At 38.7% G+C, this 25,387-nt stretch overlaps 1 protein-coding gene and 1 non-coding gene across 2 annotated transcripts; both read right to left on the reverse strand.

Annotated features, from left to right (window-relative positions):
- Window positions 1-2,240: 2,240 nt before the first annotated feature.
- On the reverse strand, window positions 2,241-2,870 carry LOC110906853 (putative uncharacterized protein DDB_G0290521). Its single transcript, XM_022151923.1, has one exon. The coding sequence runs from the start codon at window positions 2,868-2,870 to the stop codon at window positions 2,241-2,243; it is 630 nt and encodes a 209-aa protein (XP_022007615.1).
- Window positions 2,871-20,693: 17,823 nt separating this feature from the next.
- On the reverse strand, window positions 20,694-20,800 carry LOC118486878. Its single transcript, XR_004880045.1, has one exon. It is a non-coding gene; the product is annotated as a small nucleolar RNA R71 (small nucleolar RNA).
- Window positions 20,801-25,387: the final 4,587 nt, after the last annotated feature.

Raw genomic sequence — 25,387 nt, forward strand, 5'->3', positions numbered from 1 at the left:
GCGTTACAACCTACAGCGCTGCCATTGTTAGGGGAGGCTTGCAAAGTTAATGAACACATAATCATAAATGTTTAACATTAGCATAACATGATTAACATGAGTCAAATAGATTCACATGAAATGTGGATTGACAGTGCAAAAATGTTTAACATAGTGTTTTTGATATAGGAAATGCATACAGCACCCAAAATGTGATAAAATAGAAAATGGGTCATGTATACTCACCTTAGAGTGCGTTGCGTATTTCTTGGAATAATTAAGAATCAAGGATTTCCCAAGAGGATGAGCACAAGAGAATTACCCTATTAATTTTGAGGATTTGATTAATTATTGGGAATTTAGGGATTATTGAAATAACAAGACATAAAAATAATAATAATCATATGTTTCATAAAATATAAGACAATTTATTTATAAATAAATGAGTAAAATAAATACTGATTTTTATATGATAATATTACTGATTTTACCAAAATAATATAAATATTATTACTAAATTGAATAATAACTCTTGATTATTATGCACTTAAAAATGACAATATATATATATAAATATTATAGATTTAAAATAATAAATCTGATAATAATTCTAATAAAATAGTAACCTATTTATTATATAATAATTCTGAAAATATAAATTCTGATTTAAATAAATAATACAAATTCTGATTAAAATGATAAAATATAAATTCTGATTAAAATATTATTTTAAATAATAATTCTGATTATATAAATAGCAAAAATAATAATTCTGATTTTTTTAATAATATATCAGATTTAAAATATAAATAAATCTGTTTAATAAATCTGTTTTAATATTAATAATAATATTAATAAATATGTTTTTATAAAAATTCTGATTTAAACAAGGATTAATATTTCTGAAAAAAATATGTTAATATATCTGTTTATTAATAATAATAATAATATTTATAAATCTGTTTTAATAAATAAAATAATAGTAATACTAATTATATTAATAATCTGTTAGAATTAATAATAATAATTATATAAATTTGCTTATAATATTCTGATAATGATAATAATAATAATAATAATAATAATAATAATAATAATAATAATAATAATAACAAACTGATCTATAAATAACTAAAAAAAAATGAATTCGAAACTGCATAATTATATATAAAAGAAGAAAGGCGCGAACGGAAAATCCGTACCGGACGGGTCGTCGGCGACGGCAAACGGTGGTGGCTCCGGTGGTTCGAAGGTTCCGGCGACGAGGACGAAGTGGCTTCGGTTTCGAGTCGGGTTGGTTTGTTTCGGTTCTTGGTTTCGGATAAACGAGATGAAAAGGAACGAGTGTATCGAAGTTAGTCGAGTTTATATAGGAGGTTGCAATCGTCGGTTTCGGAACCGAAGGGTCTCAAAAAAAGTCCGGTAACAGTTGATAAGTCGGGGAAGGTGACTGGGTTTGGGCGGTTATATTTTAAATTCGCGTCATTAATGTTAGTTTAAATATAAATGATTCTGGAAGTCTTAACAAATACGAAGGCAGTCCAGTTGGTTGATGCGCGTGTTTGGGAACCAGGGGTCGCGGGTTCGAATCCCGTCGGATGCACATAAACCCCTTTTTTTTATATAACAGTTAGAAAACTCAGTTAGTGTTGCCCTTTAATAAACTTAACCCAGTTAGCTGATTTAACTGAGTTTTCACTAACGGAGTCAGTTTGACTAACCAAAATGCTCAAAATCATTAAAAATCAGTTTAAAATATTTATTTATTTAATTTTAATTATTAGTTTATTTATTTAAAATATTAATAAAATAGTATAAAAATCAGTTTAACCCAAATTTTGATATTTTTACCGAATTAACGTATAAATTCCCAATTTTCGTACGGTTTAGGGTAATCTCTTGGCAACGAGGAATTTAAGAGCTGAGATTTAGATGGAATTTCACTGTTTTTACGTGTTTAACATAGTTTCAACGTGTTTTCAATTGTTTCGACAATACATAGCATTCAAACACAAATATGATTAAAACGATGCACTTTCATTATGATTTCAAGTCTCGAGTACAATTTTGAAATAGAATCAAATACCACAAAGGTACAACTTACAAAAATAGAAAGTACAAGTAGACTTGCCAAAAATGGAAAGATTGAAAATACGAGATGTCACAATCTGGGCCATCATCAGAGGCATAAGGTTGAAGCCTTGAAGGCTTCCAGGTGCTGCCGGGCAGTTCACCCCCAAGGGAGTGCTCATAACGGTACTCTATGCCAAGCGAAGCACTGATAAAGCTTGTTTCCATGTAGTAGTGGTTGAGGGTGGAAGGCTTGATACTGGAGATTGTAGGAGCTGATCCAAAGTCAACTCGTGCCCCAAGGGAGCATCAGTTGCAATTGGTTGGGAAGAAAAGAGGGGAAAAGACGTTGGATCGGACCTCGTGTACAAATATGGGTTAAGATTTGGAGGAGGGTTGCTGGAACCAGCCTCATTCCTAGATGTAGTTGGTTGTGAAGTTGCAAAAGGAAGAGGGGGAGGCCCAGGAGATAGTGATGGTTCAGGTTCGTCGTAATCTAGACGGATCCTCACTCCCTTGTCTCGTTCCCTATTCACATGTTGGTTAAGGAGAGACCTTAACTCGAGAAAGTTGTTAGCAACTCCTTTAGGTGTAAGATCGATACGTGAGGGAGTGTTAAAGGCACCAACATTGGGAGATGGTACTCCGGAACGAGATGGTGTTGGCGTTTGGAGAGTGAGAAACTCGGGGTATGTTGCTCCAGTTGGAGTGCTTCCCGGTGTTGAGAGGGAGGTTGGTATAGCCACAGGAGTTTGGCTAGTATTCGGGGTAGAGGTACGAGGAACTTGGTTAACCTCCCCCGGAGACTCACTATCCGACATGCTGGTTCTTGAACAGAAATGGAGCTACACTACTAGGTCTTTTGAAGAAAATCAGTGGCGTAGCCCCACGGTGGGCGTCAACTTGTTGATGCAACAAATATTAGACCAAGGATAGTAGCCGGGCTGGTTAGGCAAAAGGGTTGAAGGGTTTAATTTTGCCTAACGCAGGTCGTGGGTTCCCCCCACGTTTGCGAGACGTGGAGAGAGATTCACTAGTTCGATTTGTTGTTTGCTCGAGATCCTCCATTGAAATGTGTTCAGTTTTGGATGTGGGAGCAAAGAGAATGTGTGTGTTGAATGTGATGGAGAGTGACTTGCATGGAACAAGTATTCGAGAGTTATGATCAGAGATCCCAATGGAATCAGGGCTGATCCAGAATGTTTTTCACACTTAATGAAGTGTCACATATATAGAGAGGGTTATCTCCCAAAGAAGAAACCATTGACTAATGAAGTATGTCTGCAGTGGGGACTTACCCTTTTGGGGGTTAAAGCCTTTTGACCTGCGGGTAAAAGACTGCATTCTGTGGATTTGTCTTACTTTTGCGGCTAGGAAAGTTGGGGAAGCAATCAGAGATGTGACCATTTACTGTTCATGTATTGCTTTATCCTAGCTCCCGGGTTTTCTACCTTTGAACCTTTTAACTTCAATGTGTCTAAGTCATTTTATTTGGTCTTGGGCTACCCCCGTCATCAGTGCATGTACTCCCTTGTATTTCGGTTATCAACGCCACCACATGATGCATGATTAACCATCCGCCTCTTTTAACGTTATTTTCACGAAGTTAGTAAAATAACATTAGAATTAGTGCACTTTCACTTTTGCCCCCCCGAGCACCCACACATATATACATTATATGCGCATACCGCAAGCGGGACTGATATACAATGATTGTAACCAATACCCAAAAACCCAAACGTATTGTAACTATGATCACTATTGGGTTTCAAGTAACTATTTTATCAGAATTTTATAAATTCAGTTACTATACTAGAAGGATATTATAACATCTAATACTTTCGTATGGTTTGAATCAATTATCATTCTAAATATGTTTTTCCAAATGAAGTCCGTCACTTTTTCACTCACAAAGGAATATAACTAGTGGGAGGTCCATTTAGACTCATCCTTTCTAAAAAGTGGATGTTTCGGAAAACATAAGGAAAGGCTGGAAAGGCTTAAGTGTAAATATAATATATTGTATATTTGCATACATATTTCTAGGCGAGGAAGACATAGTTGAAATAAAAACCAAGTATTATTAATGTTTTAAAAACCTGTATTTATATCGTACCGAGCTATACTGGACGGTTTAACGAGGTGATTAGTCAGCTCTATAATTTTCTAAACTTCAGCTTAAAAAATAATCAAAAACCACATAATTCCTTGATAAAAAATCAATTTCCCAACAAAGTGTTTTTAAAAAGTCTGCAAGGTTTGTGATATTAGAGTGTTGAATGTATCAAGTTCACGATCGCTTAAAAAACGAAATCTACCATCATCATCGCCCTCATCAACACAAACATAACTATTTTCGTTTCCTACAATATAAGATTTTGTTTTTTGTTACCAATAATTATAATACAATTAAATTAAGTAAGATAAGTAAAATATATAACAAATAATATTGTGTTGAGAAACCGGTTCATCTTCGTAAAAACTAAAAATTGAACATGGGTATAAACAGTTCATCGCGGGGGGGGGGGGGGGGGGGGGGATATTCCACGGTCCTCCCAACCGCCGAGGTGATCCCACCTCGCAGACCGCCACCCAGCAAGCCTGAGTCTGGGGGTAAATCCGCTACCGTAGGGGCATTGGGAACGAGCAAGACTCGAACCCGCCACCTCCGGGTTAGAATGCGGGCTGGTGGCCATTGGGCTGACACAGTTCATCGGTATGCACCGCTAATACTGGATTTTCTGACGGTTCGAAATCTAAAATAATACCCTAATTAGATCGGATTCTATCGTACCAGTGATATCGCGAGTAGCTGGTTCAACCAGTAATAAGCAGTGTTGCAAAAATCGCGACTAGTCGGTGACTAGTCGCTAGTCGGCCTCCTACTGAGTAATTTTTCACTAATCAGTAAAAAAATAGCTAGTCGGTCAAAGCTGGTGCTAATCGGTGCTAGTCGGCCCAATTTAAATGTTTACAAAACTGGCCCAAAATGAAAAAAATTAGTCCATTTTCGTAGTTAAACCCTAAAATCAGAGATTCAGAGTTATCCTTATCAGACCAGTGGGTATGGGGAGGATAGTCTCTTTGGAGACTATCCGCCATGTAAGCACCACGTAATCACGGGAGGAGGATAGTCTCTTTGGGGACTACCCAAGGGTGTGGGGACTAGCCAAGACTACCCCACCATTAATAATATATTAATATATATATATATATATATATATATAAAGTATGAGAGAGAAGTCAATGGGGGCCCACCAACTTTGCCCCGTCTTCACCGTCGGAAATCCGACGTCTTTGCCGCGACGGGCCCCTAGGGGGCGGTGTTGGACGGTCCTAATGGGTGGGTACGGGCCTTTAACGTAGCCCATACCCATTGGTCTCAGCGACATAACTGGATTCGATGCCCTAAAATCTTTACAAACTGATCAGCGACATCAACGATTGCGGCGGCTTCATTCTCCGGCGACCTTGCTACCTTCTCCGGCAGGGCCGGACCCACATTGGTGCCACCGGGGTCCCCGGACCCCTTAAAAAGTTAGTAGATTCGGTATATTAAATTGTATATGGACCCCATAAATACAATTAGGTGGACACCATAGAAATAAAAAGAAAGCTGGTGTAGTGGTAAATCTCCCTCTTTTCCACCAAGAGGTCATGGATTCAATTCTTGATAAGCCAATTTTTCTTATTTTTTTTTAAAATCTAGTTCAAACCTCACTTTAACTCGACCCGAACGAGAACCGACCCGAAAATGGACCCCATTGAAATAAAATCCTGGGTCTGCCACTGTTCTCCGGCTTCATTCTCCGGCGGCCCTACTACCTTCTCCGGCGACATCAACGACAACAGGTAATTTATTGGACTGGTTATATGCTGTAATTGTTCGTCATTAGTGAATAATATGCTCTAATTGTTGTTTAATTAGTGTTTGAGTGGACTGATTATAGGTTGATGTTGTAATTGTTGTTTAATAACTTAGTGTATGTTGTAATTGTTGGACTGATTACAGTTGGCCGAGTATAACTTAGTGAATGCTGTAATTGTAATTGTTGGAGTGTGAGTATATATATATATATACATATTTATATATACTTAGTGAATTTTAAACTACTTTTATCTTTTTAAATATCATATTGATATATTGATATAGATGTGTGAGTATATATCTACATATTTATAAAAATAAAGAAAAAATATACATATAAAATTTCCGATCCGATTAATCCCGAGTAATCCCGAGTAGTCGCTAGTCCCCATCTCATCGGCCGACTAGCGACTAGCGAGTTATCCAACCTTGGTAATAAGACATTAGGTTTTATACATTTCACAATTATTTGCTTTATTGCTTATTATATTTCTAACTCCTTTATTTTGTTTACATTTCACAATCATTTTCTTTATTGGTTATTATATTTCTAACTCCTTTATTTTGTTTCCCAAAATTTATTGGCCCAGTTGGTTGCCTTCTACACGTGAGTTAGGGTCAGGCCCAGTTGGAATCTTGATGATGAAAATGAAACCGTAGTGGTTGGTAATAGTTATTAAATATGAAAAAAAAAATCAAATACAAATAATTTAAAATACAAAATGTATGAACTAAAGGTTTTTCTGAAAAAATACGGTGACATTTTTGTAATTATTACTAATTATTAAAATTACTCTACAAATGATCCTATAGAGTAATTTAGATCTTTGTAGAGTAATTTTATAAAATGTTCCTATATGGTAATTTTGATCTTATAGGGTAATTATCTCTGCATCAAAATTACTCTACAAGTGAATCAAAATTACTCTACAAAAATATTTTACGAAATTACTCTACAAGATCAAAAGGGTTAGCTGTAGGAATTGTATCAAAGAGACTCCGATTGAACTCATTCAACCGTCGTATCAAACTCTACGACATAAGATTTTAGATTTTTTCTTTTAGATTTTTAGCTTGTATATTTTATAATTTTTGTTAGATCACTGTGCCTTTTTATTTAGCATTATGTCTTTTCTATATTTGCGTTATTGTGTTTTTTTTTTGCTACCAATTATGTCTATTTTTCTCGACATTATGTTATATTTTTGCGATTCATTATGCCTTTACATTATCCTCATTTTAGGAGACTTTATAAAAGATAAATTCACCCAATAATGCATACACCCTTTATGTTTTTTTACGCAAGAACTCTTATATAAATTTTATAATATTAAGTTTATAGGGGTAAGATCAAATAAAAAATTTATTTTGTCTAACTAAGATGAGAAGGAATGTTGACCATTCATTTTTCAAATCAATTGTTAAGATGAAAGTGTAAGAGAAAGGAGGAGTGCAAAGGTATCTTGAAAAAATCATATTTATGGACTTTCTCTATCCACATGCAAGACAAATGCATATTTCACCCATATTTTTTAAACGTTCATAACTTTTTTATACGCCATTATTTTTTCATAAAAATTTCACCGTAAAATCGAGCGTCTTTTTATCTTTAATTTGAGTACCATATTGCTACATAAAATATGAAGACTAAAAAAAATCCACTAAAATGTGTTGTATTTCTATGTTGTATAACATTTTTTGTGCTGTATTTTTGTACTATATTTTTGTGCTGAATTTTTCTGTCTAAATTTTTTTTCTCAATTTTTTGTGCTGCATTTTTTATATTACATTTTTTTGCTGAATTTTTTCGTGCTATATTTTTTTGTACTAGATTTTTTTTGTGCTATATTTTTTGTACTACCTTTTTTGTGCTAGATTTTTTGTACTAGATTTTTTTGTTGTATTTTTAAAAAACAAAAGGGATGTCACATGTCATTTTCACTCCTATTTATAAAGACCAATGCCCTTTATTCCTACTTATTAGGAGTGTCACATTTCATCATCATAATCCTTGTTAGACTACTTCATTTTGATGACCGTCGTCAGAGTCAATCAAAAACCTAATTAAACTACGTAGATAGCGTAAGTAGGGTATCGTATCCACGGGGAATTTGTGGTTAGTGTTTAACTAGAGAATTATTATATATTAAAGAAAAGCAACTCCCACCTAGATTCCCGATTGCAAGTTTAACACAAGAACCCGTTTACAGATTCATAACACCACATAGACATGGCCTCGGAATTAATGAATTTGATTAATTATTAGGGATAGTTTTTAAGATTCACCATACAACCTAATAATCCATTTATTTATATCAACTACCCACCAATTTACCAACCCGCTAACGATGCAAGTATATCGCCAATACGCTTGATAAACGACAAATAATTCAAATATAAAAAAACGTTTACCAAGAATTCAACACAAGTGGTCAAGCTTTACCAGTTAAAAAGAATCCGTAAACAAAGTTTAATGAAAAACAAAATAATCGTTCATCCGAGCAGAAGCCACAAGCAAAAAAGATAAAGGTAATGTCCTCCAAGTTTCAGATTCTAGGTTTACACAAAACTCAATTTAATCATTAATTGGACACCACATAGACATGGTGCTGAAAAGTTGGTTAATTTAAGTGGTAATCAAAAATAGGTCTTTGTCATCAGATCTTTTAGAGTTCAATTACCCTATTTACTAGTGTGAGTCAACCTACTCTATGTCACCCAACGAGCTACGAAGTTTTGTCATCAACCGAGCAAGTTGTAAAGTAAGAACTCAAAACACATAAAAATATTTCAAAGAAACCAACACATCAAATTGTTTAACAACGTTGTCAATGTCAAAAACAAATCCAATAATGAATAAAACTAAGAAAAGTAATAAACCCTACAAACCGTTCACTTGGAGAAAACCACCTAGCCAATCATCTCTTAAACCGTGTACAGCCGCCGCCAGAAGGCGACTGCCTTTCCGTGCGTTCCTGCTGTTCCTCTCAAAACTGCCGTCCAATAACTTCCTCCTCCCCCCTCCTTTATCTTCTCGTTCGTCTATATATAAATAAAATAAAATCCATAGGGTAGCAGCCTCCATTCTCACTTTCACGCAAACTGTTGGCCTTTTTGATATTTGGCAACCCATGTAGCCCAAGCCCTCCTATTCGTCCAAATTGTTACGTGGCCCAGCTGACTTTGCATCCACTCTTGACTTCATCTGGTTAGTTCCTTTTCATTTTATGCCACCAACTACTAAAATAAATAATACTTTTGTTTTCTTTGGCCCTATTCTTTTCCTTTCTTTTTAATTCTTGCGCCAAACAGCCCTAGTCTTTTGCCTATTGACCTCTAATCATATAATACCTCCTTGGTCCTTTTTTTCAACGTAGGTTTTTTTTTTCTTTTAATATATCTTTTGTTGTAGATTCCTTTGAAACACACCTAATTAATTTGACTGACCAAAACTTTGACATCTCGTGCAAGTCGCGGCATGATCATAGCTATTTTCTGCGTGTCGCCTGACTTATTCAATTGATTTTCTTTTGTTTCGCGTCTCGCATCAACTTGTCGAATCCATGTTTGAGCTCGTTTACTCCCGTTAACTTGTTTTAAGACCTGTTAAGCACAAACACACAAACATATAATAAATATATAAATACCATGACTTAACGTATTTAACACAATAAAACTCGACGCTAACTACGACTACCTACACAAATTCTAACCCGACATCACATCCCCACACTTATCTTTTTTCGTCCCGAAAAATTATATGCAATGGAATCATAATCAGAACATCGGCATTCAATATATTCAATTATTTTATTAACAAGCCAAACCACACGTTAACCAAGATTGTGAATATACGGTCCACTTAAACCCAACCGTCGGTTTCCATGCCCTTATTTTTGATCCATTAAGTTCAAGTAATTATAGTTATCTATGGATCCCACACTCAAAAGACTACAACGCCACCTATTCCCGTTTCAAGCTTATAAGGCTAAAAGATATTAATCTATCGTCTTATATAAAAAACTCTTATATTATTCCGATTAAACTTTATGATGGATAGATGGATGATATTGTGAGCTTACATGCTTTTGTATACGATCAGTTCAGCGGACATACGCCACACGAGTCACCATCCCCATGGTTAATGCCATAAACTTCACGTTTTTTTCTTTCTTTCTTTTTTTTACATGTGCTCAGATGAATGGATGGAATTTATATATTTTTTTGGGGCGCCACATTGTTTCGGATTTGTTTTCACAAAAAGAAACAGGTGTGCCAATTTAATCGGAAAAACTTACAAGTTTTTTACTTATGACGTACCTCTTATACTCTCTACAGTTTCGGCTTTGCTATAGCTCCTAAGGAGGAAACCCACAAGACTCCTAATTTAAATATATTATATCAATCCTAAGGAACCTTTCAACCGGCTGGGCCTACCCACATATCCTAAGTTAGATGCATGTTCGACCGTTTCGTTATCTCATATATATATAATAATCAAATGCCAATGACTGATTATATCTATCATTTTCCATTTATTGCAAAAATTTTCTCAAAACATTTTCTATTTTTTTAATTTTTTTTAATTTTTGATTTTTTTCAATTTTTTTAATTTTTAATTTTTACGACACGACTAAGACACACTAGACACTAGTCTCCCCTCCCCACACTTAATTCCTGCATTGTCCTCAATGGAGCGAGAAACTATGACTCAAAGATAAAAGAAAAAAATATATGTACAAAAGATTGGAACAGACTCCCCTGGCTAAAGAAGCAGGATTCTCGTGAATATTCCAATGCGACCGTATAGCATTTCCTTCGCGGCCGCGTTCAGTAAAAACTCAGGTTGTTCTCTATAAATGATGTTCAGATCATCCCCGTCCAAATGGAGATTGAGTATGGACAGTTTTCACTGAATCATGACCGGCATCTGAGAAGCTCCATCCATGTTTCGTAAAATTCACCTGTACAAACTCAAACAGGATACCCAAGCATAATACCGAACTAAACAAAAATAAATATTAGATAATACAAGAGAAATATTTTTGGGTTTTTTTTTTGTATTTTTTAGAAAACTAGAAAAACACTAAGCGCACTAATTCCCCGGCAACGGCGCCATTTTGATGACCGTCGTCAGAGTCAATCATAAACCTAATTAAACTACGTAGATAGCGTAAGTAGGGTATCGTATCCACGGGGAATTTGTGGTTAGTGTTTAACTAGAGAATTATTATATATTAAAGAAAAGCAACTCCCACCTAGATTCCCGATTGCAAGTTTAACACAAGAACCCGTTTACAGATTCATAACACCACATAGACATGGCCTCGGAATTAATGAATTTGATTAATTATTAGGGATAGTTTTTAAGATTCACCATACAACCTAATAATCCATTTATTTATATCAACTACCCACCAATTTACCAACCCGCTAACGATGCAAGTATATCGCCAATACGCTTGATAAACGACAAATAATTCAAATATAAAAAAAACGTTTACCAAGAATTCAACACAAGTGGTCAAGCTTTACCAGTTAAAAAGAATCCGTAAACAAAGTTTAATGAAAAACAAAAAGGCCATTCATCAGCAGCCGTCGCACAGCATCAAGATTACGAACAGAGGGACAATTTTGGTAAAGACTATCATGCGCGGCTAAGCCTCTCGTGACTTCTGCCCGGATGAATGTTTGCCTGGTTTGATGTATTTATTTGTTTTTCTGATTCTTGTAAACTGGTACAGCTTGACCACTTGTGTTGGATTATTGGTAAACGTTTCTTGTGTTTGAATTACTTGTCGTTTATTAAGCGTATTGGCAACTTTCTTGCGTTGTTAGCGGGTTGATAAATTGGTGGGTAATTGATACAATCAAACGGGTTATTAGGTTGCATAGTGAATCTTAAAAACTATCCCTATTAACTAATCAAATTCATTAATTCCGAGGCCATGTCTATGTGGTGTTTTGAATCAGAAAACGGATTTTTATATTAAAACGGGTATTCAGGATTCCAGGTGGAGGTTACTTCTTCTTAATATTGATAACACTTTTCGTGACAAATTGTGTTTTCTTTTAAATCTACAAACAAACCCCCAATTTAGATAATTTAGTTTTAATTAATTTCTTTAACGCTAACAACAAATTCCCCGTGGATACGATACCCTACTTACGCTATCTACGTAGTTTAATTAGGTTTTTGCATGACCCTTACGACAGTCATCAAAATGGCAAAATCAATTTTTTAGTGGATCCTTCCTCTAACTTTATAAACATAATATATAGATATGCAATATATGAAATTTATAACCATAACCATTGTTTGATTATGTGTTATCTACTTAGGATTCTTGTAGATACAATTTTTTTTACCGTATAACTACCCTCTTTCTACTTCCCTGCTATTTATTTCTTAGTCTGATTCTCGTGCGACCAGTAATGTTTAATATGAATTTTTTACACGAATGGTAAACCCAATATAAATTTTATGTAGAGTTATCTGCCATTTTCATCTTCGTGGTTTATCAAATTATGCCTGACATTATTGAAACATGCCAATTCCATCCAAAAAACAAAGGTTGAATTGAATAATTGGATAAACCACAGTGACGAAAATGACAGTTAACTCATGTTTTTTTTTGGACAGAACTGACATGTTTCAAGAATGTTAGGGACAAAATGGTACAAATTTGAAATTTGGTCTGAACTGTCATAATTGGACAAACTACAGGAACGAAATGTATCCTGGTTTAATATATATATATGTCGGTATGTCAATCTCACGGACTCCATGGTTGACAATTTTTTCCTTTTTTTTTTCTAATAATTTTCTTAAGATTTGTTGCATGTTGTAGCTTAAGCTGGACAAAAATGATATCCCAAAACGTAAAAGTTACCGTCGAATACCCAAATCTCTGATGACATTCAAAGGGTCTTCGCTGACGTCGAAATATCCCAGCCTTCGTTTGCTACAAAAAAGGAAACCGTTAGCCTCGTCACGGAGGGCCCGGGGGGGGGGGGATCCGTGACCAAGCTCCGACGTGAGAATAAGTAAACTTGCCGGAGAATAAGAGAGTAGCTTATTTCGATGAGTATGATCACCGGAACAATCTCTATGGTGTGAATCTAATAAATATGTGTGTGTATTTAATGTAGAGGAATTATGGTCGGAATAAATGTGAGAGTATTTAGTGTGATACCTTGGACCTGCCTTTAAGATCATCCAATACCTTTCTTATATAGACGGAAGCCCTTATCTCTTTAATGGGATCATACCGAGATGATCCAACGGATTCTGTCGGTCTTTGGGGGGCTTAGACACGTGTCTGATCCCCAACGGTAGGATTATCCGCTCATTTGATGATACCGACTTAGAAGTATGATGCCAGCCAAAGATCCTCTTCATATCATTCATTAAATGCACCCTATGTTCTCTGACCCTTTTCTTCCCGCCCGTTTTTGTATAGGAGAAACCTTAGTGGGCAAGTATTACCGTTTCTGGGCTTTATCTATTATGCCTGCATGACGGTAGCCCAAGACGAGTAAATGGGGTAACCTATTGGCCCGTCGTCAAGTCATCTTTAGTCCCTGGTTATGAGATTCAAATCTTATAAACCAGGGCTGAGTCACAAATATTAACGGGGGTGGTCTACTTGGGCTAGGAATGTGGGCCCATCCCCAGCTAATCATCATGTGCCCCTTTTCCTTTTTCGAGGGTCATTAATCGCCGGGAATCGACGGTGGGGGTTTAATCTCCTCAATACACGTGCAGGGTGGTTTTAATTTGAAATGAGGGTGATGTGACGGTTTTTTCCGTTGCTTGTCAGTTACCCTCTTTAAGTACCCTCATGGCCTTTTGAATTTCTCTTTAACTTCCATTACTTCTCCCCTTTTCTTTCTTCCATTACATTTTTCCGATTACTGTATTGCCTGATCATGAGTCGTATCGGTCGTTCCATGATCCGTTCCGTTCTGACGGCAAAGGATTTGGAGTCCTTTGTCGATACTTACAAGATACCTGAGCGTTTTTCTCCTACATTACCAGGCCTTGATGACTCGGCCGAGTGCACACCTGACCGAATCGTTCTCTATACTCTGGCGTTTTCTTCCCGTGGTGTCCGGTATCCTCTTTATTCCTGCAAGATAGATCTGTTACGTCATTTCAAAGTTCATTTCTCCCAATTGCACCCTCTAGGTTTTATGAGGGTTGTGCATTTTGAGTTATCCTGCGTTGCGGTTTCCGGTGAGCCGTCTATTCCCCTGTTTTGCAAGTTTTATAAGTTAATTTCAGATGGGGACTAGTTCACCTTTGCCAAACGGAAAGATAGTGTGTCTCAGCCTTGTTATTCCTTCATGCCGACCTCTACCTACCCTAAATAATGGAAAAGCAGGTTTATCTTCGTTTCTGCTGCTATGATACCAGAGTCTCCACCATTGAGGGATGCCAAGGCTGCCATTGAAGACACCGTTCTTATCTTGTCTGCCGATGAAATCGTCCAATGGAAGCGTATGTACGAGAATCCGACGAGAGCTTTTACTTTCTCCGAAGGGATCCTGGCTATGAGTGGACTAAGCCTCTTATACTCGGTCAGACCCAAGGCCTTTTTTGGCAAGAAAGGTATTCTCTTGCTCTTGGCTTGTTGTGTCTGTCTTTATTTTTAGGGGTTTGTGTAGTCATCTTTAGTGTTTCTTTTGTGTAGAGATGACCTTGTGGGGGTTGCTTCAAGGGGATTCCAGAGATGTTAAATTTGTGGTTGATGACAAGGTTGAACCGGGTTTGAACCGGGGTGTTGAGATGAAGGTTACCGGAGGATCCGTTCAGGCAGGGGGCTCTACTGCCGTGGAGGGAGATGAGGGGGCTTCTTCTGATGGAGAGGAGAGCTCCCCCGATTCCCTTCAAGTGAAGAATTCTAGCCATGATGATGAGGAGGATCTGGAGAGCTGTTTGGCTCGTAAGCGAAAAGCTGTTAGTCCCAAGAAAGTCCCGGCCCCACGTGGTATCAGGCTTAGGCTCCGGAGCGCCAGCGGCCAAAAGGTCCCTCCTGTGGCAAAAGCTGCTTCTGAACTTCCCCCTACCGGGGTTAAAGGCTCTTTGTCTAAGCATCTGCGATCCTCCAGCTTTGTGAGCGAGCCTTTGTTGGTGAGCCCGTCATTTATCTTCTGTTTTGTATTTACTTTGTTTTGATAGATTTCTAATGTTTCCTTTCCTTTTTCCTCTTTTTTGTTTGGAGCAGGGAAGTTCTCATGCTCCTATTGAGATCCCTACTGCCCCTTCCTCTTCTCGTGTTAGGGACAAGACTCTTGAAGTAAGCGTTGCTCGCATTATCCCAGCTTTTGAGATTTCTTCTCATCATGCCACTTGGACCAGCAAACCTTCTCATTTTGAGGGTTTTGCTTCTCGATCCCCTCTGGCTCCTTTATTTGCTGACGCCCTTCCGGTTCCATATATCCCCAAGTGGAAAATCACTCAGTGTTCAGTGGTGGGGACCCCTGAAGCTGCCCTGGACTTCCTAGCTCATGTTGTTCCTCCTTCCCATAGATTTATGAATTCTACTTTGAGGGATGATCTTTTTGATGATCAATATAGCATCTCGCTTTCTGAAGGACTTTTCAGGGGTGTTGGTATGTTACAACGAGTTGATGATCTGAGGTGGGAGAATGAGTGATCTCAAGACTTCTCAAACCGTCGCTGCTGAGCTTCGGTGTCAGGTGGTTGATGCGGAACGTAAGCTGCATGAGGAGAAGGTGCCATCTCCTTCTCTCCCCCTCCTCCTTTTTTTGTTTAATCCTTTTCGGATCTTTGGTAATGCTTTTTCCCAGGGGGCTAGTGTCATGCTGGAGCGGAAGGAGCGAGCCTGGGAGAGGGAGATGGCAGCTCTGGTTGAAGAAAAGGAGGAGTTGGCTGCGGAGTTGAAGCATCAAAAGGAGGTTGACTCCGTTTCTCAAAAAGATCTGGATATTATGTATGCTGAGTATGTGATGACATTGGATGATAACTAGAGGTTAGCCAAGGAGAAGTATTGGTTGGTCACCGAAGGCTTCGGGGCCTTTCTTACTGCTGTCTCCCAGAGAGGAGTTCAAAAGCAGTCTTGAACAGATTTATAGGGCTTACCGGGATGTGGGCTATCAAGCAGGCTTGAAGGATGGGTATGCTTACTCAGCTCAAGGCTTGGGCAGGAAGGAGACCCCTCTTTATAATTCCAAGGCCAAGAAGCAGCTGTCTAAGATAGATAAAGAGTTCGGGGGTTAAGACCCCTGCCCTTCTTGAAAGGATCCTTGAGCGCCCCATGATGTCTATTGATGAGCTGAAAGCCCTGCTGACTCCCGCTGGTCCCTCTTCTCCGAAGTCTCTGTCTGGGGTTGATTCCCAGTAGTTTTTAAAACACTGATGCTTTCGATATGGTTGTAACTTTAAACAATGATGCTCCTTAGAATACTGTTAACTTTTGTATGGGGGAGGGCCTTTGTGTCGGGGCTCTCCCGGTATCTATCGTATGGCCTGCTAGTCATCTTTTGACTGTTATATTGTTGACTTGCTTTCGTTATTTCTGGTGTGTTGTTCTTTTGCAGGTGTTCTTACCGGGAGCTAGCCCAGTGCCTTCCTGAAGACTTTGGCTATTTGTAGCATGTTTGCAAAAACTCCATTAGTTTGTTTACTAGGTTTTCTAGTTTGTTTGTGTGTATGTTAGCCTTTCTTTCAGGGTTAGCAAGATTCCTTGCTGTACTTATGCATGCTTACTTTGCAGTTTATACACAAATAGTTTCTTTCTTTAGTGTGTATGTGTTAACTCTTTTTGTAGTTTGCTTACAAAAGTGTGTGTTTGTTGTTGTTTTATATATATATATATATATATATATATATATATATATATATATATATATATATATATATATATATGGTTTTTTTGTAAATCAAAATTTTCTGTTCGAGGACAATCTGTGGACAAGTCTATAATGTTAGATTATATTTTCTAGCTTGTTTGTCCGTTCTTTTTGGGCTAGCTAGGCCCTGCTTTGCCCCACAGCCGGGCGTTTGGTATGTTGAGGATACCTTTTACACGTGTGTTGTTTGTTATTAGGTTTTTAGTTTTTGGGCATGTCTGCCCTGATACAATGCCTGTACTTTTGTCAAAAGGAACAAGTGGATTGTTCATTACCATATATTTCTTGGGGACTCTGTCCTCCAGTACAAGATTTTACAAAAGGTTTTCCTTGGGGTAATCCCCTAACTAGCGGTTAGTTCTTTTACAAAAGTGGCTCCTTGACTGTTTTCCCTTGAAGGCGTCTTCATCTTTCACATGTGGTATTTCCTGAGTTGCATAAGGTTCCATGTCCTCGGGACTTCCTTGCCTTGAAGTGTTTCCAGTTTGCAACTTCCTTTGCCATTTGCCCAAGTAACCTGGTAGGGCCCCTCCCAGTTAGGCCCTAGTTTACCAGTGTTCTCTTGCAAGCTAGCTTCATTTGCTCTCAGGACCAAGTCTCCAGGGATAAGATTGAGCTTTTTAATCTTGGCATTATAGTAGCTTTCAAGCTATTTTTTTGTACTTGGCCTCCCTGATTGCTGCTATTTCCCTTCTTTCTTCAAACAAGTTCAGGTTCATTCGGAGATCTTGCTCATTCTCGGCTTCCCTGAGCCTCATCCTTGCGGTTGGGGATCCTATCTCAGTGGGAATAACAGCCTCCGTCCCATAGGTTAGGCTGAAAGGGGTTTCTCCATTGCAGTCCTTGGGGGTGGTCCTATATGCCCATAGAACAAAAGGCAGCTCCTCCAACCACCCCTTTTGCTTCCTCCCGAGCCTCCCCTTCATTCCCTTAATAACACTTTGATTTGCTCTTTCTACCAACTCATTACTCTGGGCATGGGTGACGGAGGTGAATACCTGGTGTTTGTGCATCTGTTCGCACCATGGCCTGAAGGGTTTTCCATTAAATTGGACACCATTGTCACTCACCAGCTCTTTTGGGACCCCGTATCTGCAGATGATGTTGTCCAGTACGAACCATCTCATTTGTTCCCCGTTTATCTTCGCCAGGGGCCTTGCCTCTACCCTCTTGGTAAAATAATCGATGGCGACCACCACATATTTAACCCCTCCTAGGCCTTCTGGAAATGGCCCGATAATGTTAATGCCCCACTTTTGGAAGGGCCAAGATGTCGACACAGGTATCATTGGGTGTTTATGACGGTGTGTCATGGGTGCATGGACCTGGCAGTTGTCACATTTCTTAATCTCCTCTGATGCTGTCTCATACATTCTGGGCCAATAAAATCCCGCATTCATCGCCTTTGCCACTACTGTCCTTGGCCCAAAATGCATACCGCAAATACCCTCATGTATTTCTCTAATCACATACTTAGCTTCTTCACTGATGTGCACAAAATGCAACATATAAATTACATCAATTGTGGCATAAAACTAACCCTTTTTTAGTAATAATGTTGGAAAAAGTGTGCTTTTGTCTTCCTTTTGTATTTTCAGGATTAAATGAGCTCAAATTAACAAAAGAAGCAAAAAGACAGCTAAATTTAACATAAATACAAGAAAAGGAACAAACATGGCATGCCCGACCTCCCAACAAGCATCTTCCCAAGCAAAACAAGAAGACAGAAGCTTGAACACGGCCCGTACTCAGTGAGTACGGGGGCGTGCCCAAGTGTCAGCAGAAAAGACAAAGTGGTAGAAGCTTCTATTGCCTACCACGGGGAAGTGCTCAGCAGACACGGAACCGTGGTCAACTATAAGATTCGCTAAATCCAGGCAAATCTCAATAGTACAGATATGCTTCTGCACACGGGGTCATGCTTAGCGGACACGGGGGCGTGGTCAACTAATGCAGACAACATTTAATGAAATTGCAATTAATGAAGAGAGAGAGTCGGATGGGCACGGGGCCGTGCCCAGTGGACAGGGGGTCGTGCCCGAGCTTCTGTTCAGCCTATAAATAGGAGTGCTTGGAGCTCTTGCAACTCATCCCTTAGCACACCACCTCTCTCACACTTCACCCACCACCCACCACCATCACAACACCATCATCCACCACCATCATCCATTGTCCATCATAGAGTGTGTGAGTCATCTCGGGATCCAAGATTGATCGTAAGAGTTCTTAACAATCAAAGGCCATGTTTGCCTAAGTCTCTTACATCACTTAGTGAAGACAAGTGTTTAGTGTAATACTTTTTATTTTTAATATTTTTCACTTTTTAATTGGTTTTGTATTAATGACTTTAATTACTAGTTTCTTATGTTGAAGGTGATTCTTCCTTATCGTTTGTCTGTGGTGTCTTGGCATTATTTTACTGTCTATATAAAATAAAAGATTTTCACCATTCATATCTCCACGGTCTATATGGAGGTATGTTGGCTACCTGGTCGGGGGTTAAGGGAACGGTTTGGTAAGAGTCTTGCCATTGTTCAGTGTATAGATCCTGCAAAGGACCTGAGTCAAATTTAGTAGGACCTCCTTCAATACCCAACGGTATTGGATGGCGGGGGTCCAAACTCTTTGATCCCCTCATAAGTTAAACTACTATTAAAACTTTAACCCGGCTACTTAGGACTGTATCCCTGCTGACTCAGACTACTTAGCCGAGGGTAACGTCACCTTCAAAAGAGGGGCCTACCACATTATGCATTAATAACTTAATTAATTATCTTTCAATAATCCGACCCTTTAGGATTGTATCCTTGCTGACTCAAACTACTGGGTTGAGGGTAACGTCGCCTTCAAAAGAGGGGCCTATTACAATAACTAAGATAATCTCTTAAACAAGTGCAAAAGTGCGAAAATAATCAAAGGTTACACTACACACGAGTCGGATCCAAGTGATTCATCTTGTCTATCTATTTTTTACTTTTATTTTATTTTCAATATTTTAGTTAGTTTTATTTTTCTAGTTTAAAAACCTTTTTCTAACATTTTGATTTGATTAGACGTTGAGGATAAACCGGTACTAAAAGCTCTTGTGTCCTTGGACGACCTCGGTATCTTACCAACACTATACTACGTCCACGATGGGTGCACTTGCCCATATGTGTGTTTAGTGTTAGTGAATATCGTGTTTATAAATTTTAAACTTGGCTAAAAAGTGTAAAAAGGGCTTAAAATATACACCTAAAATATATACACACTGACACGCATCAAGTTTTTTGGCGCCGTTGCCGGGGACAAAAGGATTTTAAGAAAGTTAGGAATCAGCGGCCTAATCATTTTTTTATTTTATTTTTATTTTTTTAGGATTTTCTTAATTTTTCAGTTTCTGCAGAGCTCAGCACGGGCCGTGCCTGGTCGGACACGGGTCGTGCCCAGCAGTGTCACTGGCAGTTTTTATTTTTCGAGTTACAGAGAGCTGAACACGGGGCCGTGTCCAACTTTCCAGTAACAGGGATCCGGAAAACAATCGCTGTACCTCCGACCACGGGCTGTGTTCACTGACCACGGGGCCGTGGTGAACTTTCTGACCAACATTCTTTTCTGTTTTTATTGCAGGACTTGGAACCAGACACCACATCTGATACAAATGCTTCAAAACTCCGCAACCTTCCATGGGCTTGTGGACGAGGATCCCCATCTACATATTACTAATTTCTTAGAAATATGTGATACCTTTCGGATCAATGGAGCATCAAATGACGCCATCCGCCTTCGAAGGTTTCCATTTTCACTAAAAGACCAAGCAAAAGCTTGGCTAAACACCCTCCCAGTTGGTTCGGTAAACACCTGGAATGAACTAGCCCAAAAGTTTCTATATAAGTATTTCCCTCCCGCTAAAACGGCTAAATTAATGACTGAAATTAATACATATTCACAAGAGGATGGGGAATCCTTATATGAAACTTAGGAAAGGTTCAAGGAGTTATTGTGAAAGTGTCCTCATCACGGTCTTGCGGTATGGCAACAAGTATCCACTTTCTACAATGGGTTGTTGGCACACACAAGACAAACACTTGAATCTAGCTCCGGGAGACTTTTAGGTAATCGCCACCCACATGAAATATATAATCAAATTGAGGAAATTGTTCAAACCAATTTTTAGTGACACACTCCCCGAGGCAATAAATCTATTGCCCCGGGCGCGCATAAGGTTGATGAAAGCACTTCTTTACAATCCCAAATCGAGGCCTTTTCTTCAAAAGTCAAAAAGTTAGAAATGACAAAAACAGTCTCGGTTATGGCTTGTGAAGGGTGTGGTGGGCCACATGAAAGTTGGAGTTGTATGAAAGAAACAGATGATCAACCAGAGTCGGGAAACTACATTGATAATAGACCTAGGCCGTCAGGTCCTCCAACGGGTACCTACAACCAAGGATGGCGTAACCACCCTAACCTTGGTTGGAGAGAACCCGGCAGTAGTAGCAACCAACAAAACCTAAACCAATGAACAAACTTTCAACAACCAAGAAATGAGTCACAAAATTTCCCTCAACAACAAGGTGGACGAGAAAGGCTTGAAGATACTGTATCTCGCCTCATCTCCGACACTGAAAAGAAAAACTCGGATCGATTTCAACAATTGGAATCGAATTTTAGAAATCAACAAGCTAGTATACAAAACATTGAAAAAAAATAAATCAATTAGCTCAAAATTTCTCCGAGAGATCACAAGGTGCGTTACCAAGTAATACCGAAACAAACCCAAAAGCACAAGTCCATCTCATGACATTAAGAAAAAGTACCGTGAGTTCCGAAGAAGCTCCACCACCGCCAACTGAGGGAAGCACAACACCGCCCCAACAAGAGAAGGCTTCTCCTCTAATTCAAGAGCCTACCAAGGCTCCTCCAGTTCCATACCCCGGTAGGTTAATTCGTTAAAACACCAATGAGCAATTCGCAAAATTTGAAAATCTACTAAAACAATTGCATGTTAATATTCCTTTTATCGAAGTCCTAACTCAAATGCCTAAATACTCAAAATTCATGAGGGACTTCCTCACTCATAAAAGGAAAATTGAATCATTGCAATTAGTTAACTTAAGCGAAGAATGCTCCGCCCCCGTACTCAACAAACTCCCACAAAAGAAGATTAATCCTGGAAGCTTCACAATTCCTTGCTCGATCCCAGAATCCCCCGTTTGTAATGTACTAGCCGACCTTGGGGCTAGCATTAACCTCATGCCTGCATCAATGTTCAAACGACTCGGCCTAGGAAAAACAAGCCCTACCAAGATGAGTATACAACTTGCTGACAGATCCGTCAAATACCCGCAAGGTGTTGCTGAAAATCTATTGGTCAAAGTCGACAATTTCGTCTACCCGGCCGACTTTGTCATACTAGATATGGAAGAGGACACCGAAGTCCCCCTTATACTAGGGAGGCCATTTCTAGCCACCGCGCAAGCAGTGGTAGACATGAATGACGGAACACTTACTTTGAAGTTCGGGGATAAGGAAGTGAAGTTTGGGGTTAGGAAGAGAGTAGAGGACGATGACCCGGTCAACTACATGAAGGTCATTGATTCGAGTTTGGATGATGCTCTCCGACGGTGCCACATGGGATGCAAAACATCCCGCTCGGAAAATATATGACCTCACTTTGGGTCTAGCCAAGGATCCTTATAAACGTGGTGCACCACGGAGGCATTCCGCGGAACTATCCTTAGTTTAGCTTAGATTAATTTTTAGTTTAATTTTAATTTGCAGGAATAAAGCACACTCGGGATGGTAAAGGATAACAAGGGAAACGAGAAACATAACCCCATGCACGAAAACAGGACCATCCGACAAAAATTTCTTCATTACAGTAAGTTCATCACGGGCCGTGTCCGCCCAACACGGCCCCGTGCTGCACAATCTGCAGAAAACACCCAGTTCAGGTAACTGGACACGGGCCGTGTTCACTGAACACGCCCCCGTGTCCAGGCTTCTGTTTCTCTTTACTAAATTTTGTCACTGGCACCTGAACACGGGGTCGTGCCCGGATTGCTTTTAACACCCTTTTACACATTCAATCAACCTAAAAACTTATTTTTGGGACACATTGAGGACAATGTGTAATTTAAGTGTGGGGGGGATGCTAAAACTTTGAATCTTGCAAGTCCTAATCAACAAGCCTTACACAAAACTCTATTGGAACCGCTAAGTTTAAAAACTTTTTTACTTGTCTAAGTTTAAGTTGGGAATTTCAAGTTCTAAAAAAAAGGTTATATTTTTACAGGTTTACAACCGATAGCGTCGTGATAAAAAGAACCAACATAAGAAAATTATGAAACGGCATGACAAGCTTTGTTAAAATTTGATTATATATACTTGATCACATAAAAACCCATTCCCACAAAAGTGAGTTTTGAGCCTTCATTGAGCATACAAATACATATCTTTACACTAAATGCTCAATTTTCGTTTCTTGTGTGAATAGCCGCTTGGTTCGTACGACTCTAGAACTTGCCACAACAATGCATTCCCGGTCCTTACCAACTTAAACCCGAGTAAGTAAATGATGGAGGCATTAGGACTAACCCTTCTTTTCTTTCTAAACCATTATTTTTCATTTTTTTACCACCTACCCAAAATCCCCCTTGTTAACCCCTTTGAGCCTAAACCTTTTCATTTCTTAACCCAAAACAATCACCCTTTTTACCCACCTAAACCTTTTTATTTTAACCCTTTCTTTTAGTAACAAATCTCGGTTTTTCTTATGACTTCTATATATATATATATATATATATATATATAATGAAACCAAATAAACAAACAAGTTCATCAAAATTAACCTTGTTTGAAGGAAATGGTTCATCAAAATAAAAATAAAATTGTGAAAAATAAAAAGTCTTTAAAAAACCGATGCTTTTTACGCTTTTCGCCCTTTTTCTAACCACTAACCCAACCACCCACCTTTAGCCCAAGCCTAACCCTTCACCCTAAAAGTCCTCTTGATATTTACAAAGGTATATAGTTAAAAAGGAGGAGGATTGATTGCTTGGCAAGCTTATGGTAGGAGTAAGTTCCATGCCGCTCTCGAGTGATTCACTAAAGAAATACACATTCGGCCGAGTGTTGAGTGATCCCCTGTGAGGTATGTGAACTTGTATATAAATGGAGTTTTAAAAAAGGCATGTTATGCCCTAATAAATAATTTATCTTATGAAACGTTTTTAATAAATCATGACGAATAGGATTGTAAATAAATAAAAATAAAACTTAATAAAGAATCTTGGGAATCCCGACACTCTATGACGAGTCCAAAAACCTTCTCTTCTACCCATTCCATTTGTGAGTGAAAAACCCACATTATAAAGAGTTTTGCTTGAGGACAAGCAAAGATTCAAGTGTGGGGGTATTTGATGTGCACAAAATGCAACATATAAATTACATAAATTGTGGCATAAAACTAACCCTTTTAAGTACTAATGTTGGAAAAAGTGTGCTTTTGTTTTCCTTTTGTATTTTCAGGATTAAATGAGCTCAAATTAACAAAAGAAGCAAAAAGACAGCTAAATCTAACATAAATACAAAAAAAGGAACAAACGTGGCATGCCCGACCTCCCGACAAGCATCTTCCCAAGCAAAACAAGAAAACAGAAGCCTGAACACGCCCCGTGCTCAGTGAGCACGGGGGCGTGCCCAAGTGTCAGTAGAAAAGACAAAGTGGTAGAAGCTTCTATTGCCCACCACGGGGCCGTGCTCAGCGGACACGGGGCCGTGGTCAACTATAAGATTCGCTAAATCCAGGCAAATCTCAATAGTACATATATGCTTCTGCACACGGGGTCGTGCTCAGCGGACACGGGGGCGTGGTCAACTAATGCAGACAACATTTAATGAAATTGCAATTAATGAAGAGAGAGAGTCGGATGGACACGGGGCCGTGCCCGAGCTTCTATTCAGCCTATAAATAAGAGTGCTTGGAGCTCTTGCAACTCATCCCTTGGCACACCACCTCTCTCACACTTCACCTGTAACACCCCGTGTTTTCGAATGTCAAAGTCAAAGTCCAAGTCAAGTTTGACTTCTTTGACTGTAAATAGTATATTTTATGTTTTGTATTATGTGGAGTAAGTGTTGTCTATCAAAGGAATGGAAGTAATCGAATATTTAATCGACGCGAAACGCTTTTCGACTGTGAATAGTAGGAAGTAACAATGCGATAAAGTTAATCAATCAATAATCAAGCTAATCGAATCATCAATCGAACTCGAGACTCGAATTATCCAGCTTTGGTGTTATTATACATGTGTGTGTGTGCCTTATGTGTTACCTGTGCGTGTTTACTTTATGTTATGTGTGGTGATCAATTGAATCAATCAAATCGAAACTCGAAACTCAATCGAACTCAATCGAACTCGAAATCGAATATGGAATGTAGATGCTTGTATGTAGATATAGTGGTTGGGATTAAAAGTAATCTGAATAGGAAACTCTATCGTACTCGTATCGTCTTCAATTGAAATCGAAATATCAGAAATCGTCGCGCCGAACACTCGAAACAGGCTGTGGATCGATCAGGCTCCTAGCCGATCGAACAGCCCAGCCGAT

This window comes from Helianthus annuus, chromosome 14 (genome assembly GCF_002127325.2).
Source record: "Helianthus annuus cultivar XRQ/B chromosome 14, HanXRQr2.0-SUNRISE, whole genome shotgun sequence".
In the NCBI taxonomy this organism is placed as follows: domain Eukaryota; kingdom Viridiplantae; phylum Streptophyta; class Magnoliopsida; order Asterales; family Asteraceae; genus Helianthus; species Helianthus annuus.